This window comes from Ammospiza caudacuta, chromosome 1 (assembly GCF_027887145.1).
Source record: "Ammospiza caudacuta isolate bAmmCau1 chromosome 1, bAmmCau1.pri, whole genome shotgun sequence".
Lineage (NCBI taxonomy): Eukaryota > Metazoa > Chordata > Aves > Passeriformes > Passerellidae > Ammospiza > Ammospiza caudacuta.
Window position 1 is genome coordinate 98576218 of NC_080593.1, and position 15660 is coordinate 98591877.

The 15660-nt window shown below is 37.6% G+C and overlaps 1 protein-coding gene across 1 annotated transcript in view; it reads left to right on the forward strand.

The window, feature by feature from the left end:
* The window catches only part of CD226 (CD226 molecule), a 35745-nt gene extending 28607 nt beyond the window's left edge, over positions 1 to 7138 (forward strand). Inside the window, 3 exon segments of the mRNA XM_058804729.1 lie at positions 3024 to 3136; positions 5287 to 5459; positions 7039 to 7138. Coding sequence (XP_058660712.1) covers positions 3024 to 3136; positions 5287 to 5459; positions 7039 to 7138 — 386 coding nt within the window.
* Positions 7139 to 15660: the final 8522 nt, after the last annotated feature.

Consider the following 15660-nt stretch of genomic DNA (forward strand, 5'->3'; position numbering starts at 1 on the left):
ATATGACAAGCCTCTGACATGTTTCTGCAAAATCTTGACTGGGATGTTAAAGTCAGTAATTACAAAAGGTTTTGTGTAGTTAAAGAAAACAAATGCCTAAGGGAGGTTTTGCTCACTTCAAATGAGAAAAGGAACATGGGTTTCAGTTGTTGTTAGTTAAAAGAAAAAGAATCTAATGATTTTTCTCATCCATATTTAATGGCAACTGATAATCTCAGCTCTCAGACTCATTAACTCAGAGATTATAGCCATGACCTGATAAAACTGAAGGTGAAACTTCAGAAAAAAATGAAGTCTGAAGCAATTAAACTGAAGGGTGGGGATGCTGCTGAAATCTGCAACTTTATCCAGAGTCACACATCCTTGATGACAATCAAATAAAATATTTAAATTCTTTTCCCCTGTTACTTCTAGGATGTTTTTTTGTTTTTTTGTTTTTTTTTTTTTTTTTTTTTTTTTTTATTACTGTAAGTACTCCCTGGCACAGACAGCAGCTTTCTCTGGTGGGTAGCATAACAGCTGGTCAAAAAAGACATTATAATTTTTCCTGAATTTGGAGGTAGGTATATGAACCATTCTGTCGTTTATAGTACTCATGAGCTGAAAACATTCTGAAGTAGAGTGATTTCATACATGGCTATTACACAAAAGGTGTTGGTTTGTGTTATCAGGCAGCCTTCTCTATAGTGTCACATGCCTTCACCAGCGTAAACTTCTGAGAGAATTTTCTTTCTTTGTTCTTTCCAGTAAAATAGCACTGGATTCAAGGATAAGACTCTTCTGTAATCAGTATTTTTTGTTATCCTTTCCAATGAACACATTAATACAAAAGAGACATACCTCAGCATGTCTCATGTGGAATTCAGGACAGCCAGATAAGAAGATGTGAACCTATTTGATCCCTGAGAGGAAAGCCATCTGGTGATGGCTCAGCAGCTGGTTGGCTGGGATTACTGTCATTAGTGGCACTGATTGCTTTCCTTTGCCTGTGAACTAAGCACACAACTTGTCTACCCCAATGGAAGCACTTCGGGGTAGCTGTGGTTTAATTGTAGAGTGAGCAGAACATAAAGAGAGATGTTAGCTCCTACTCACCAATGAACAGCTGAGAGTTTGAGCTGTGGATTACCTGTGTGACTTTGATAATATTACCTCTGTTCTTTTCTCCAATGCTTTTCACCTAAAAAATAAGTATTACCTCACCACAGACTTGAGCACTATAAGAATAAATCGGCTTATACCTCGAAGCCATTTTCTTGTCTGTCTCTACTTTTAGTTATTACAGGTTGTTATTTAGTTTCATTTGAAGATATGACTCCATTCCAAAGAAATCAATGCATTTCAAGCACAGTTACTATAAGTTTAACTTTTCCTGCCTAGGTTGCAGTTTTCAAAGAAAGCCTTTTTACTTGGGCTAGGACAAATGGGGCAGGTTTCCTGATACCTGTCATCAAGGCAGGTACAATACCAGGTGATTAAAAAAAGGTGGATGATAACAGGAGAAATTTTTGTGAAATTTTTTTGTTAAAAACAGATTTTTTTTTTTTTTAATTGGAACAGAAAATAACTGATACCATTGCATGCAGTATTGAACAGAAAATCTCTTGAGCATTGAGATGATCTTCCTGATACTCTGAAAAATAACTTGCTGCCCCTGGAAATACTGAATGATTTTTTGGTGTCTTCTATGGGACAGCCTATACAATCACAGAACCACAGGGCTGAGTTGGAAGAAACCACAGTGGGTCAACTGGTTCAACCTCCCCACTCAAGCAGGGTCATCCTGGAGCACATGGCACAGGACTGTGAATACTCCAGTGAGGGAGACTCCACAGCCTCTCTGAGCAATCTGTCCCAGTGTTTGGGCACCCACACAGTAAATAAGTTCTTCCTCATATTCAGGTGGATCTTTCTGTGCATAAGTTTCTGCCTATTGCCTCTTGTTCTATTGCTTAACACCACTGAGAAAAGCCTGGATTCATTAATCTTCTTGGCACCCTCCCTTCAGATACTTACAGGTTGGACTTGATGATCTCAAAGGCTTTTCCCAACCTAGCTGATTGTGTGATTCCATGACGTTGATGATGTCTCCTCTCAGTCATCTCTTCTCGAGGCTGAACAGGCCCAGCTTCCCCAGCCTTTCCTCATAAAAGGGACTCTCCAGCCCCTTGATCTCCTTTGTTGCCCTGTGCTGGACCCACACCAGGAGCTCCATGTCTCTCTTTCACTGAGGAGCCCAGAGCTGGACATAGCACTACAAATGTGGCCTCACTAGGGCTGAGTAGAGGGGTGGGATCACTTCCTCGACCTGCTGGAATGCTCTTCCTAGTGCACCCCAGGACCCCATTGGCCTTCTTGGCCAAAAAATCACACTTGTTGACCACAAGGGCACTGCTGGCTCATGGACAGCTTGCTCTCCCCCAGGACCCCCATGTCCTTCTCTCAGAGTTGCTTTCCAGCACATCAGCCCCAGCCTGTACTGGTGTGTTGAGCTATTTCTCTCCAGGTGCAGGACCCTGCATTTGCCCTCATGGAATTCCAGACAGTTCTCTGCCAGTCTCTCCAACCCACTGAGGTCCTTCTGTAGGGCAGCTTTCAGACAACCCTCTGGGATATCAGCCACTCCTCACAGCTTTGTGTTAGCCAGAACATTGTCTTAAGTAGATTGAGAACTTTCACTAACCATATACTGAGTAATTTATGTATGAACTGCTTTCTCACTGGGGAGGGAAGGAAACAGAAGAGGATTATAAAAAGTATAGCTATTTTTTTTTTCATATCACTGTGCTTTGTTCACTCACCTTTGGTCATCTGAGTCACAACTTTGTTAAGAGCTGCTTCAGCATAACAAAGGCATTTTAGAAATGAGGAAATTGCTGTAAAGTCTGAATATTGAGCATGAGCTGTCATGGAATAATGTCTTTATATAATCATTGATTTTTCAGGTTAGTTTGTAACAAAAAGTTCATGCTGATTTATATTTTTACAAATTACCAATTCTATTTATTGAAATCATATTTTAGCAGCTTGGGATCACAAATGGTTTATTACCTACCTAGCTGAAAGGATTTCTGCTGCTGTTTTGGTGTTAGATTTCCTACTGATCTACTGCATCACCTCTGCTTATCACAAAAAAGTGAGTAACAAATCAATTTGCATAATACACTGAAGCAGGTAAGGATGGATGTGTTAACAGCTCATCCTGCTATCCCACTCAGAACCAGCAAAAAAAAGGTATACATAAAAAATTGAATTTTCTCACCAATATTTTAAACTTGAAAAAAACCTATCACTTCTAGAGCCTTTAAAAAAGTGACATTTACTGGAGTTTTTTTCCTTTTTTCACATTGGGAAAACAAATGGCTTACTCAAGTTCCTTTGTCACCTAAATGCTTACTGTGGTATTAGCTGAAACAACATGTTAAGAGTGATTTGTCAGGAACAACATCAAGCTAGGCATTGTTATTCCTATTTTGTGTACAGAAGACAGGTGATATCTTCAAGTTTCCTACATCTTCTAGCATTTTTTGTCCTCTGATTTAATGCTCGAGATTTCCAGCTGGATACAAATTAGTGGTTTAAACCACTATCTAAGTTTGCTGTATTCCCTGCCAAATATCTCTAGTAGTCTGATCAAGAATCTCTCTTCTTCCAAAGGAAAAAATAGTGAGCAGAAGATGTATTCCTTCCCCTACCACAATATATGATGCTGCTGGAATTTTGGGCTACATATTAGGATTTCCCCAAAGCAAAGGGCTTTTCAGGCTTTTATGATACAGTGCTAATCTCATGCATGTTGCAGCTTGCAAGCCTACCTGGAATTTTATTGTATTTATTGGTTTCAGTGGGAAAGTAAGCAACATCAGCATTATATTGGAATTAGACATTTTAGACTATACTATCATGTATGGTGCAGTTTCCTCCACTATGTTTCTGACTAAATGTATGTCTTCAGAAAGAAGAGGAGGATCACAGATGCTTTATCGAAAGTATTGTACTCAGATCTGGGTAAGGTCAACTGTTGAGATGGAGCTTTCTCATGGTTTGCCCTGTGTATTTATTAAGCTCTTTCTCTTCTGTGTCTATTCTTTATATCCCCTGAATCTTATAGTCTAATCTTAAACTATATAGACAGGAAAAATTGAAGATTTTAAAATATGATTACTGCTATTCATTATTTTTTGATGAATACCCCTTAATGCTTTACAACTACATTTAGAGACTACTCTGGTCTATGTTGTTAACAAATTACCTCTTTTGTTTTGATAGCCTTTTTATTAATTGTGTCTTTGTTTTTTTCCTCAAGTCATCATTTGTAAAACTAAGGCGAAAAATCACATTGTATGATGCTCTTTGTCTTATATATTTTTTCCAGCTCCTCTTCACTACAATTCTTTAGGATAGATGTTTTAGTGCATCTCATTTTTTTTTGTGTGTATATTGTAGTGTAGCAGTCTATGTTTTGGAACACTGAGTCTTTTTTTTCCCCCCTTAATAATCCTATTCAAGTCCTAAAGTTTAGAAGTGGAAATTTCACTGCTTTTATCTTGTCCCTTCACACCCTTAACTGGGGGTGTGTTTAGGGAAGTGAGTGTTTCACGGTGGATGTGAGACCCCATTTTCACAGTGGATGTGACACTCTGCCTTTCCACCTATCTCCTCTCAGATCTCACTCCTGTATGATCCAGTGATAATGTCACTGTCAATGTCACTGCCAATATGTCCTGATAAAGCTGATTTCTCTCATTCTGACTGTTGGGTCACTGTTTGTCCTGGGATGAAGTTCTTCCTAGAGTGGCCATAGGTTAAGGACTGCTCTTTTCCTTCAGAAACCACCTTTCCTCCATACCAGTTCTGTATGTAAAATTTAGTTGTCTTAATGAAATGACTTATTCTTAGCATAGTCAATAGCTTCAGAATAATTCATGTTTTAAGATGGGTGTAGGAGAGACTGCGTCAGTACCTGAGAAGTGTGTGTGAGGGGAAGGGGCAATTTCACTGGTGCTTTATCAGGGGCCAGATGTGAGACAGCTGGGAAGCATATTCAAGCTGCAACTCCTTTTTTCATATGGCTTGGATCTGAAATATATTCACAGAAAACAAGAAGACAAAACCCCATTTTTATTGATGGTTTCATACTTCTTAATAATAAATCAGCATCTGAAGAAAAATTCTTCTGCTTTTTCAAAGCGGTAGCTGCTTTGAGGGAAGTCCTTCAACTTTTTTTTCTTTTTTTTTTTTCTTTTTTTTTCTTTTTTCTTTTTCTTCCTTTTAATGTTCTTCTAGCCTCCTTCTAACAGTTATGGAAGATCCAATTTTCATGGCTTACAGAGCAGAGAAAGAAGAGGAGAAGAATCATCACTCAGGCAGACAGAGGAGATTTATGTCAACTGCAAAAATGTCTCACACAAACATAAGAAAAGATCATTAAGTTCTTTCTTAAGAATGAAGCAATCAAAGTACAGGCCTTTTATTTACAGAATAGACTTTATTTTCTCTGTGCTGGCGAGAAGTGGAAGGTCAAACTGGCTGTGCTGGTACGGCCTGAGCTGCTTCGGCAGGACAGTGACGAGATCCTGGATGTGCTGGTGTTGTATTGCAGCCTGCAGAGTTACCCTATCCCTTAATTCATGTGCAGGATTAGAGACTATTTGTCCTTCTGCAATAGAAACACTTTTTCCTAGTAGGTGGACTCTTAAGGATCAATTGTAGAACAGCTCTAATATGCAGAATGGAGCTGCATATGTTTACATAAAGTTAATTTGCTCTGAGAAATCTATGTGTATGAGAAGCCTATGCGACAGGGTGAGAAAGAAAATGTGTTTGATGTTGTCTATGTTCATGGTTTTTGCATCTCAAATTGAGAGCTCTATGGAATAATAAATACCCATGATTTTCCACACAGGAGGTGTTATTTTGCTGCCGGGCAAACAGTGCTATTCAGCTGACAAAAGCAAACGTATCAGGGCTCCTTGAACCTAGATTTAAAAGTATGAACAGCAGCTTGGTATCTGACAGCTTTGTGGTTTTACAGGCTTCTTGCCACTCACCACAGCAATTTCAGTGTTTTCTTTTTGGGGATGCAATTGGAGCGTAGCCCCTGCTCTCCTCCCCGACACCTTCACCCCCTCATTCCCCCCCATGCCCAGAAGAAAACAAAACAGGAAGACTCTGTCACTGTCAGGTTATATTTAATAATTTATTATAAGGTTTAGTTGCGCAAAAAATAAATGAGAACATGGAAGGTATATGAGCAAATGGTGCAAAGCAGAAGAAAGCATGACTGAGAACATTTACAAAACAATACACATACATATGCGGTTGTATGTGTGCATATGTATATATTCTGCTGAAACCTACAAAAGAAATCACACAGAAATTGAACAAACAGACAAAAAAATAAATCCTTAAACAAACAGAACTAGAAGGCAGACCTGAGAATTAGGATCTATGCATCTTTTGGCCTTTTACAAATCTGCTGAATTACTGAGGACAGAATCCCATTAAATGAAGGTGTTACCATGACAGCTGATAATCATGTCAGCAAACTGTGTGCCTGGCTCACCTATAGCTGATTCCACTTTTCTCTTGAAGCACATGTAAAAATGTTGCTGGATACAGTGTTTGGCGTTTTCATCTGGGTTTTATTTTGAAAGAGGTTAGTGGTTCCTACAAATCAGGTACTGGTTCTGCTTGGCTGGCTAGGAAGAGCATCACAGCCTGACAGCAAAAAGCGCATTTTGCACAGCCTTCCCCAGTGGAAAGCTTTCTTCACGTGCACAGGAAAATAGGGACCTAGTTTCTTCTGAGAATAACATGGACACAAGGCTTTTCTTCACTATCTGAGCAATAATAGCATCATGTGGTTATCCTACACTTCAGCTGAAAATCTAAAGTCCTAAACTAAAGTGTCCTTTCAACTTAAGTTGTTTACAATGTCATATACCATTAAAAACATCTTGTTTTGGTTTTCTGTACTCCTGAACAAGGACACGTTGCCATGGATGTTCGTTTTTTTTAAAATTTCTCTTGCTGAAGGTTTTCAGATATACAAATGCTTGAATGTGAAATTGATGAGGATACACAGAACTGTACTACTAACAAGTTGGTTTATTTCCTGAGTTATCAAATGTCATAGCAGATAATTCTAAGTTGTGCACAGCCTTACAGATGAAACCTTGTAGCATTGGGTCATTTCTTATGGTCCCCCTGATAATGAAAATCCAAAAATAACAAAATAATGGACTTGATTACACAGAAGGTCTCATTTGGAGAGACAAATTGGAATTACACAAACATCCATAGGCTGAGAAGATGGTATTGTTTTACTGCTTTTAGAGACCATCAGAATACATCCCTGCTTCACTGAGGGTAAAAAAAAGGGAGAGGTTGAGGTTAAAAATCTGGAATATCAGATTATTTTGATTATTTGTGGTACTGCCCTTATTTCATTTCTCTCTTGGTACTTTCAGCTTGTCTTTTTGAAAAAATTGCTTATTTTTGAGATTTGAAGACAAAACAAAATCTATAGTGCACTCCTTTGCAGGTATGTAATCTGTTTTAATTCAAATTCTGTAAACATATTAGTTCTACCAGTAGGATAATCCACAGGGAAAATCACATCACACATAGCATAATAAGAACAATATGTTATTTTTTTTCAAAAAACAATCTCAAAACAACAGCTTTATTTTTGTACCATAGTAATATCAGTGAACAGCAGCTGAACAAGTGACAAATTAAAACCACAAAGAAAACAACCCCAAACTTATCAATATTCTTATTGGTTTAAAAACTAGCAAGCTACACAAAAGAGAAACTTCCAAAAACTCAATTTGAAATGCAATATTAGAACTCTTTAAATATTTTATGAGTCTGGTAGGTTGGGACCCAATATTTGTTGTTTGGATTATGTAAATAGACTTTCCAGTGTAAACAAACCATTGTTTATTGCTGCTTAGTTTCAATATTTCCCATAGATTTGTCCTTTCCTTTTGGAATTTTAAAAAATTCTTTTGAATAAACTCCATCAACTGTAATTTGGAAATTTTATGTTGAACAGTTACTGTGCTATTTCAAGCTGTATCACTTGCTCAAATAGTTAAGAGGGAAGAAAAAAGAATCAATGAAGCAAAATGACACAACCATGGATAGCAACCAGCTCAGCATACCATCTAAACTGTAAAATAGTTCTGTGGGTTTTTTAAGGTCTTGGAAACTTTGCTGAAAGGAAATAAATGTAGTAAAATATCTTGTCATTAAAAAACTGAGTCTTGAATACCTTGAAGGGTATTCTAGGGTAACTACCATCTGTGTGACTTGAAAATGAATATATGAGATTAAAGAGAAGTAAAACCTTTTCCATAATAATAAAACCAATCTTTTTCATTGGGTCAGAAAGGGAAATGTTTAAATTTAATGTTCAAAAGAATATTCAATGATCAATAGTACAACTAAGTCTTTCAAGGGTGTAAACTCACATCTCTTTGAAAAAGACTTCTCAATGTAGAAAAGGCAGTCACCAGAGTTTGAATCAACAGGACAAAAAGAAACTCACAGTCTATGAAAGAAGGTGAAAGTTAGAACCTGTTATTTTCTTTATTCATTTCAGACAGATTCCTTTACCTTAAAGAACTTCTCTGACTGTAATATGTTCATGACACTGCTCCTTCTGCTCTCCCATGGCTGTGAGTGTTGGGGTAAAACAGTGATTCAGTGAGGAAACAGGCTGTTCTAAGGGCTGGACCCACCAAGGAACACAAGAAGCTGGACACCCCCTCCTCTGGCAGGGTAGTTCAGCAATTAACCTTCTTTATGACCTCCACCTGACCTAAATTCCCACCCTCCTCCTCTGTTAGGCACACCTAAATGTTTTGGAGAATGTCAGAAATAGCAAGTTCTAACTATACTGTGCAACTCAACCACCTGCCCCCGCTCCAGGTCTTATCCCAGGACTAGGGGACAGGAGGAGAGGACCAAGGAAACACAGCAGGCAGAACAGGTAAAGTATAGCTGCTACCAGCATTTGCTAGCTTACTCCTGACAGCTCCACATAAGAAACCTTACCTCAGAAAAAGGAAAAATTTAATATTCAGAGGATTGTTCAGATGATTGATCTCACTACTGGTTTCATTTCTAGGGGTGTTTGTTTTGTTTTGTTTGTTTGTTTGTGTGCTTTTTTGTGTTTCGTTTTTAATGGATGATTATTTTTATTATTGTAATCATAAAGATATCAGGGCACCAGGACTCTGGTTTTTCAAATTTACTTTTAAATCTTATGTGCACCATGCTCCTTTAAATATGCTCTGTTACAGAGCTCTGTGAAAGCCCAAATCAATGGTATTTATTTACAGAAGCTGAAACTCTGCCTCAGTGAGTACTCCCTAGTGCAATTTCCTTCAAAGCTGAGATGCTCAATAGGAGTTAATCCTCTGAACAGCTTTGTAAGTCTGACACTAAAGGTTATTTCCAAAACCAGCCCGTCTGTCTACAAGATAGGTGCTAAAATGTTCTTTTAGGCTGCAGACCCCAGGAGTAGAAGCTGTTTGCCAAGCTCTCAGACTGTATTGTTCAAGGTGTAAGCAAGGCAACATAAAAGACATTTCCCAAACACACCCATCCCTGGAGAACCTTGTTGGGCTGTAGCACAAGGCTCACCTTCACAGCTGTGCCTGGCTGGGCTGTGGTGTCAGGGCAAGTGTGGGCTCAGGGCGAGCACTGCTCCTTTGGTATCTCAGGCAAATGGCTCCACCCCCAGGCCACACACCCACAGTGGTCTTCCAAACACTAAACTGGACCAGGCTTTTCACTGCCACCTGAAATGCTGGCTCATCCAGCATCCTTCCTGCCAAATCGCTCAGGAAATGGGAGACCCTTCCCAGTTCTCTCCCAGCCTGCATCAGACAAGTAAGCACACTCTCTCCCCTGCCCTCTGAAGCTGGGCTCCTACACAGAAACAACTCATATTTTTAGGATGAAGAAGAGCCTGCAGGGCTTGGGAGGACACTCTTCTACCAAGAGGGTCCTTGTCTCTGCTTTTGTCCCTACCTTTTTTTATGTTGTTGGTCTTTTCTAATACTACAGTGCATTGAGAGTCATGAGAAGAGTATGAGAGAGACAAGCATCTGGATAACCATGGGATAAATGAGTGACGAGTTTGCCTACATTTCCTGTAAATCAGGGGAGTCTCAGGAACTGTGATATAGCCTCAGCTGTGTGTCAGATACTCCTGGGGCAGGCTGCCACCATGCCTCAGGACTGACTAGTGCCCCTGCTCTGACTGATTTCTTGGCCCCGATAAGGCTTGATAAATAAAGCTGCAGATTTCCCTTACTATCTGTGCTACAGTCTCATATATCCCTACATATAACTTAGGATATAATGTTTGAGCTAGAAATACCAAAGGAAATGTACAAAGCTATCTAACACACATTTCAGAAGATTATTTCTACACTATCCAAATTTTTAGCCTGTATAGTTAGATGAAATAATTAATATGAATTACTAGCCATGGCTGACACATTTCTTCTAACCTTATGCTTACTTAAAAAGACAACTTTGTAATTTTACAAAAAAAGCATCTCAGTGGTTCTAAAGGGTATTTAACACCTGTCTTAACAGTTTATTCAATTAGATTGTTACACTAAATAATTAATTTGTAGCATTAACCAGTAAATTTTATAAAATTATTTAAGTGATCAATAGCTTATCATACTAAGATATAAACAAAAGCACAGTATCTTTCTTTTTTCTTCAATACTTTTCTCTGTTTGTGCTGATGTCTATATGTGTATTTGAAAAGAGGAATGTATGTTAGAAATATTTGCATGTATTAAAATTAATCTCTTTTACTACTCTTTTTTCCCTCTGAAATAAAACTGTCTTAAGCAGACATTTATTATTTTCTTTGAAATGTCTATAATTTACCCAACAATGTTAGAATGGGAGGAACCTTCCTACAGAACTCTGTCAGAACATTTTGAAATTAGAAGAAAAAAGGTTGAGCACCTCTGTATGTATTTTTGTGGATCATAAAGGAAGATATCACACAGATCACACAGAACTCAATGAGCTGTGAAATATTCTAAATTATACTTTTGACAATACCTGGCTGCAGTGAGCTCCACAAAGCTGTGTGATAACATTGGTAGTGCATTGTGCAAAATACTGGTTTTTTCTATATTGCATAATGGGTGTCAGGCAGACTGGTACTCTGTTCTTCCAGCCAGGTTAGGGAAAATGAGCCCATCATGCTTTGTGAAGAATGCAGTGTAGAGCTGTGAATCAGACTGAGCACAGGACATTGCTTCCAGCTCCTGATGAAGGAGAAATTGAATGCCATGGGGAAGAGTTTTGTGCTCAACATGGCCCACTGCTGTGTGCGTGTTTGCCAATTTCTCCTAATCTTTTTAAAGATTACAGAATCTGGTTTTATTTTTGTTGGTTTCTTACCACATTCTTCACTTCCTTTCACAAATTTCTCTACCTTTTTATAGTGATGATTTTCAAAGAAATAAAAGGTTAGTATGTAACATTCTTCAGTAAGAAGTCATAACACTATTTTTTTTTCATATATTTTCTGTTTTTCCTTGCAACCATCTCAAATCAGAGCAATTTCAAAAAAGCAGTTCTGGATATCTCCTGCCACAGCTGATCATCTATGGAAACTCAGGAAATGCAACAATTAACATCCACAAGGAAAATTTTATTTTATGTCATTTATTCTGTTTGAAGTATTGGAGCAGTGATGAGAGTAAATGTTTAACTGAAACCCTTATTTTGGTTATTGGTATGGAATTGCCAAACCAGCCAATTAATTTTGTGCTATTTTCTATCCCATTCTGACTTGCTATCATACAATTTTTAAAAAGATTGAAAACAATGTGTCAGCTGATTAAAAATTAACTTCATTCATGTCAAATATTCTCACTGGAAAAAATCTACTGTAAAATATATTAATGCACTTGACAATCTCAGGATTGTAAGAGAAAGTAGTAAATCTGTTGAACCTCATGAAGATTTTTACATCAAAGCAACAAAAAACCCCAATGAAATTAATTCTTTGGGACTTTAAACGTGATGTTTAAAGATATTAACTTTTTCCTATTAGAGAACCTATTACTTTCTGAGTTTGCATTCAACTTAAAAGGAAATATTGTCTCCATTACAGCTAGCAATATTCATAAAAATATGGACATTGTCAAATGCTTTAATTATATTTAATAATACTTAAACCTCAGTTACTTTCATATGTGTTTTAATTGTGTCTGTAAAAATCTGTTGAGCTGCATAAGCTTGTAAAAATCCTTGCAAAGTGAAACTTCCATTTTCTTCAACAGCACCACTTTGCCAACAGATACTAATATTTACGTTTCTAAGCACAATGTAATTTAAATAATTGCTGAATACACAGGACCTTCACCCATCACCTTTTACTGTCTTTTAAGGACCTGAACAGGGAGAAACTTCTTGTTACAACAAAGGAGTCAATATTCTTTGAGGTTTTTTCCATTCCACCATAAGCTTATCCTTGTTTCCAATATACCTCACCTTTTTATCTAAAATAAAAAGTGACAAGCATTTATTTATAATATCAAGAATGAACCCTGCATACTTCGTGTAGAGCAAGATTTTATAACTGCAGAATTCACATATCCAGCCCTTAGATTTTAAAATTGTGTCACTACAGTGGTGTTGCACAGTCATTATCTTCTACTTACAAAACACAGGCAGGCATTTTGACCAGTTCTCTGTGGTTAAAACTGTAAAATTCTAGTATATCCTGTTGTGTAATAAGTGTGTTTGGACAGAGTCACAAGTATTTGAATGATGTATGGAAAAATGAAATTTTCCAGTGCTATTGGATCTATTCTCGTAATCAAAGATCAACTTTTCACACTTTTTCCACTGTTCACTCCATTCTACATGTGGATAAAAGCCACACTTACTCCTTTGCAGTAGGTATAAAAAAGAGCCAAAATACCCTGATATTAAACACTAAAGCAGAGATTAATCGGAACTCATTACTCCTTCCTTTTTAGTATTTTGTAAATAATTCTATATTTTATGCTAAAATGCACAGCCATTCAAGACAGTTATATTTTCTAATGGAAAACCACCCTGCAGTTTCTAGGTTACCAGATGAAAACCAGCACATGTGGCTGGTGAGCTAAGTCTGGGTAGAGGTTTATATGCTGCAGGCTGATGGTCTTTGTCTGTTCTAGAGATCAAATATCTCAAAAAACCCTACTCCTCACAGTATTGCCTTTTAGACTGGAAAGCTGAGCAAGCATGAAGTTAATTCCTTTTCTGATAAATGCAGTACATAGATATGATTAATGATTGACCTTTTTTTCTCTTTGCCGTAAGCAGGTAAGGGTCGTCACAGATCGCCTGCACTTTAGCAACTTCTAAATAAATGGGTGCCTGAAGGCTGTATTTTGTACTTAAATTATTGCTATAGAGAGCACTTTAAAACACTTTTGCCCTCAGACATTCAATTTCAACCCTTCTTCCAGCAAAGTCTTATTAACTTAGAACAAAACTTGATTATAGTTTTCTGCATCCCAACAGGATTTCTATACATGTGTTGTGGAATGAAGTATTTTACCGAAATGTCACGGTAGACTTTTGACAAAACAAAAGAGAGCAGCTATTGTCAATATCTCGACACACTCCTTTGGTTTGTCAATACATTTTCAAGTTTTACTTGTAGCTTTTGTGGAACCAAAAAAGAAGAAAACAAGCACAGCAAAACCTCCCAAAGACAGAACTTGATACATGTGACCATGTATCTGACACAAAAAGTAACGTCTGAATATTTACTCAGTAAAATAGCAAAGTCCCTGCTACAAGAGATTCTCCTTTCTCTTTCACATGGGCAGATGAAATTGTTTCAAAGGAGTGTACTCACAGATAGTTTAAACTATAAATAATGACGTGGCTGTTTAAAAAAATGGGACTATTCAAGTTCCTTAGCACCATTTGATGATTTATTAGCAGTCTCTTTCAATTTCACCTTTTCTGCACCAAGTGACTTCAAAATCAAAAGTACCAGCATGCATCAATCTATAATATTCACAGTAAAGATATATTAGTAACTATATTTAGTAATGCCATGTGTTATTGGTTCATAGGGGTGAATATATTGTTATCAAAGGGTGATTTCAAAAAAATGTAAATCATGGTTACAATTATATTTTCATATCACATCCTCTGAAACAGAAATAAAAGCAGAAGCTTTATTTCTTTTATTTTATCATGTACTAATGCTGTTCCATTTGTACCAGCTGTACCTGGATACCACTGAAGACATTTTGTTGCCCTCCGTCCCTTTACAGCTCATTAGCTGAAAACAGAGAGCAACTCGGGGGTCAGGAGTAGTCTGTGTGCCTTGCACAGGAGGAAAGCCGAGCAGGGTCCCATGGGGTCCTGGGTCTATTTAAAGGCCACTGCAGTCTCTAGGCAGGCAGCTCTACCACGTGTTCCAAAAGAGAGTTTTCCTTCTGGTGGAAGCACTAGGAGCTGTACAAAGTAGTCTCAGTGGCCATCGCTTAGGTTATCAACAGGCGTGTGCCAGGAATTAAAGCAATTCCATGAGAACAGAATTTTCTGGCACACTGCTGTGACAGTGTCTGCCTGGTTCTCGTGGAGCTTTTCTGAGGAACATTTGTGGAAGCTGTGTGAATACATCAGTGTTACAGTGATATCATCTGCTGTTCTGGAGTGGCACTAGTGGCAGCATCCACTGGCTCTGAATACTTTTGTGCTTCAGGTTACCAGCTGTCTTAGACTGTGTTACAGTACATTGTAAAGTTGCATCCTCATTTTCCAATCCTAGTGTGCTTGTGTTTGGTCTCTACAAGAAATAGGTTCCCAACAGGTCAGATTTGCTATAGATTGGTTGTGTTCTGCAGCTTTGTTCAATTTTCTGTGTATTGTATGAGACCCCACAGGTATTTTATAAATGTGAGTTGAGAGGATTGTTGCATTATGCAATGAAAGCAAAATATTTAGTAAAATTCACATACATGGCCATATATATAGCCAAAACTGCTATAATTCTCCCTTCCATCCCTTTCTTGGTGTGTTTTCTTTGAAAATAGCATCTACGTTTTCATTAACTTGACAATACTCAGGTACTGCATAAGAAGACAAAGCCACAGACAGAAACTGCTCCCCAGTAAAAAAGAACATTATATAGATCTTATGCTTTTTATAGAAATACTAGTTGAAGTACTAGGTTAAAGTGTTTCTAGTTTAAGTACTAGGCTGAGGATTTAGATAGGTTATTAAAGTATATGGACACTGGAACTATAAAGCATATTCTCCTGTTTTGCCTTTTCCCCACTTTTGGGCTATATAGAATGACTGGTATTTAAGTCATGAGGAAGAAAGTTACTTGGACTTGAAAAATGCATTGAAACTGTAGAACATATTGAAAACTTAATTTAAGGAGTTTCAAAGAAAATATATTTAATTTTAGGGCAAGTGGAAGAATCCCAGTTGCAAAGGAATAAAAATAATTGACCATTTCCCCAAAAGGCAAATATTTGGCAAAGCTGCACTGAGTAACAGAATTACATCATCATCATTTTGTGTCAAATTTCACATTTAAAGTTTGCAAATTGGAAAATTTCCCTAAGCAAAATGTCAACTGAA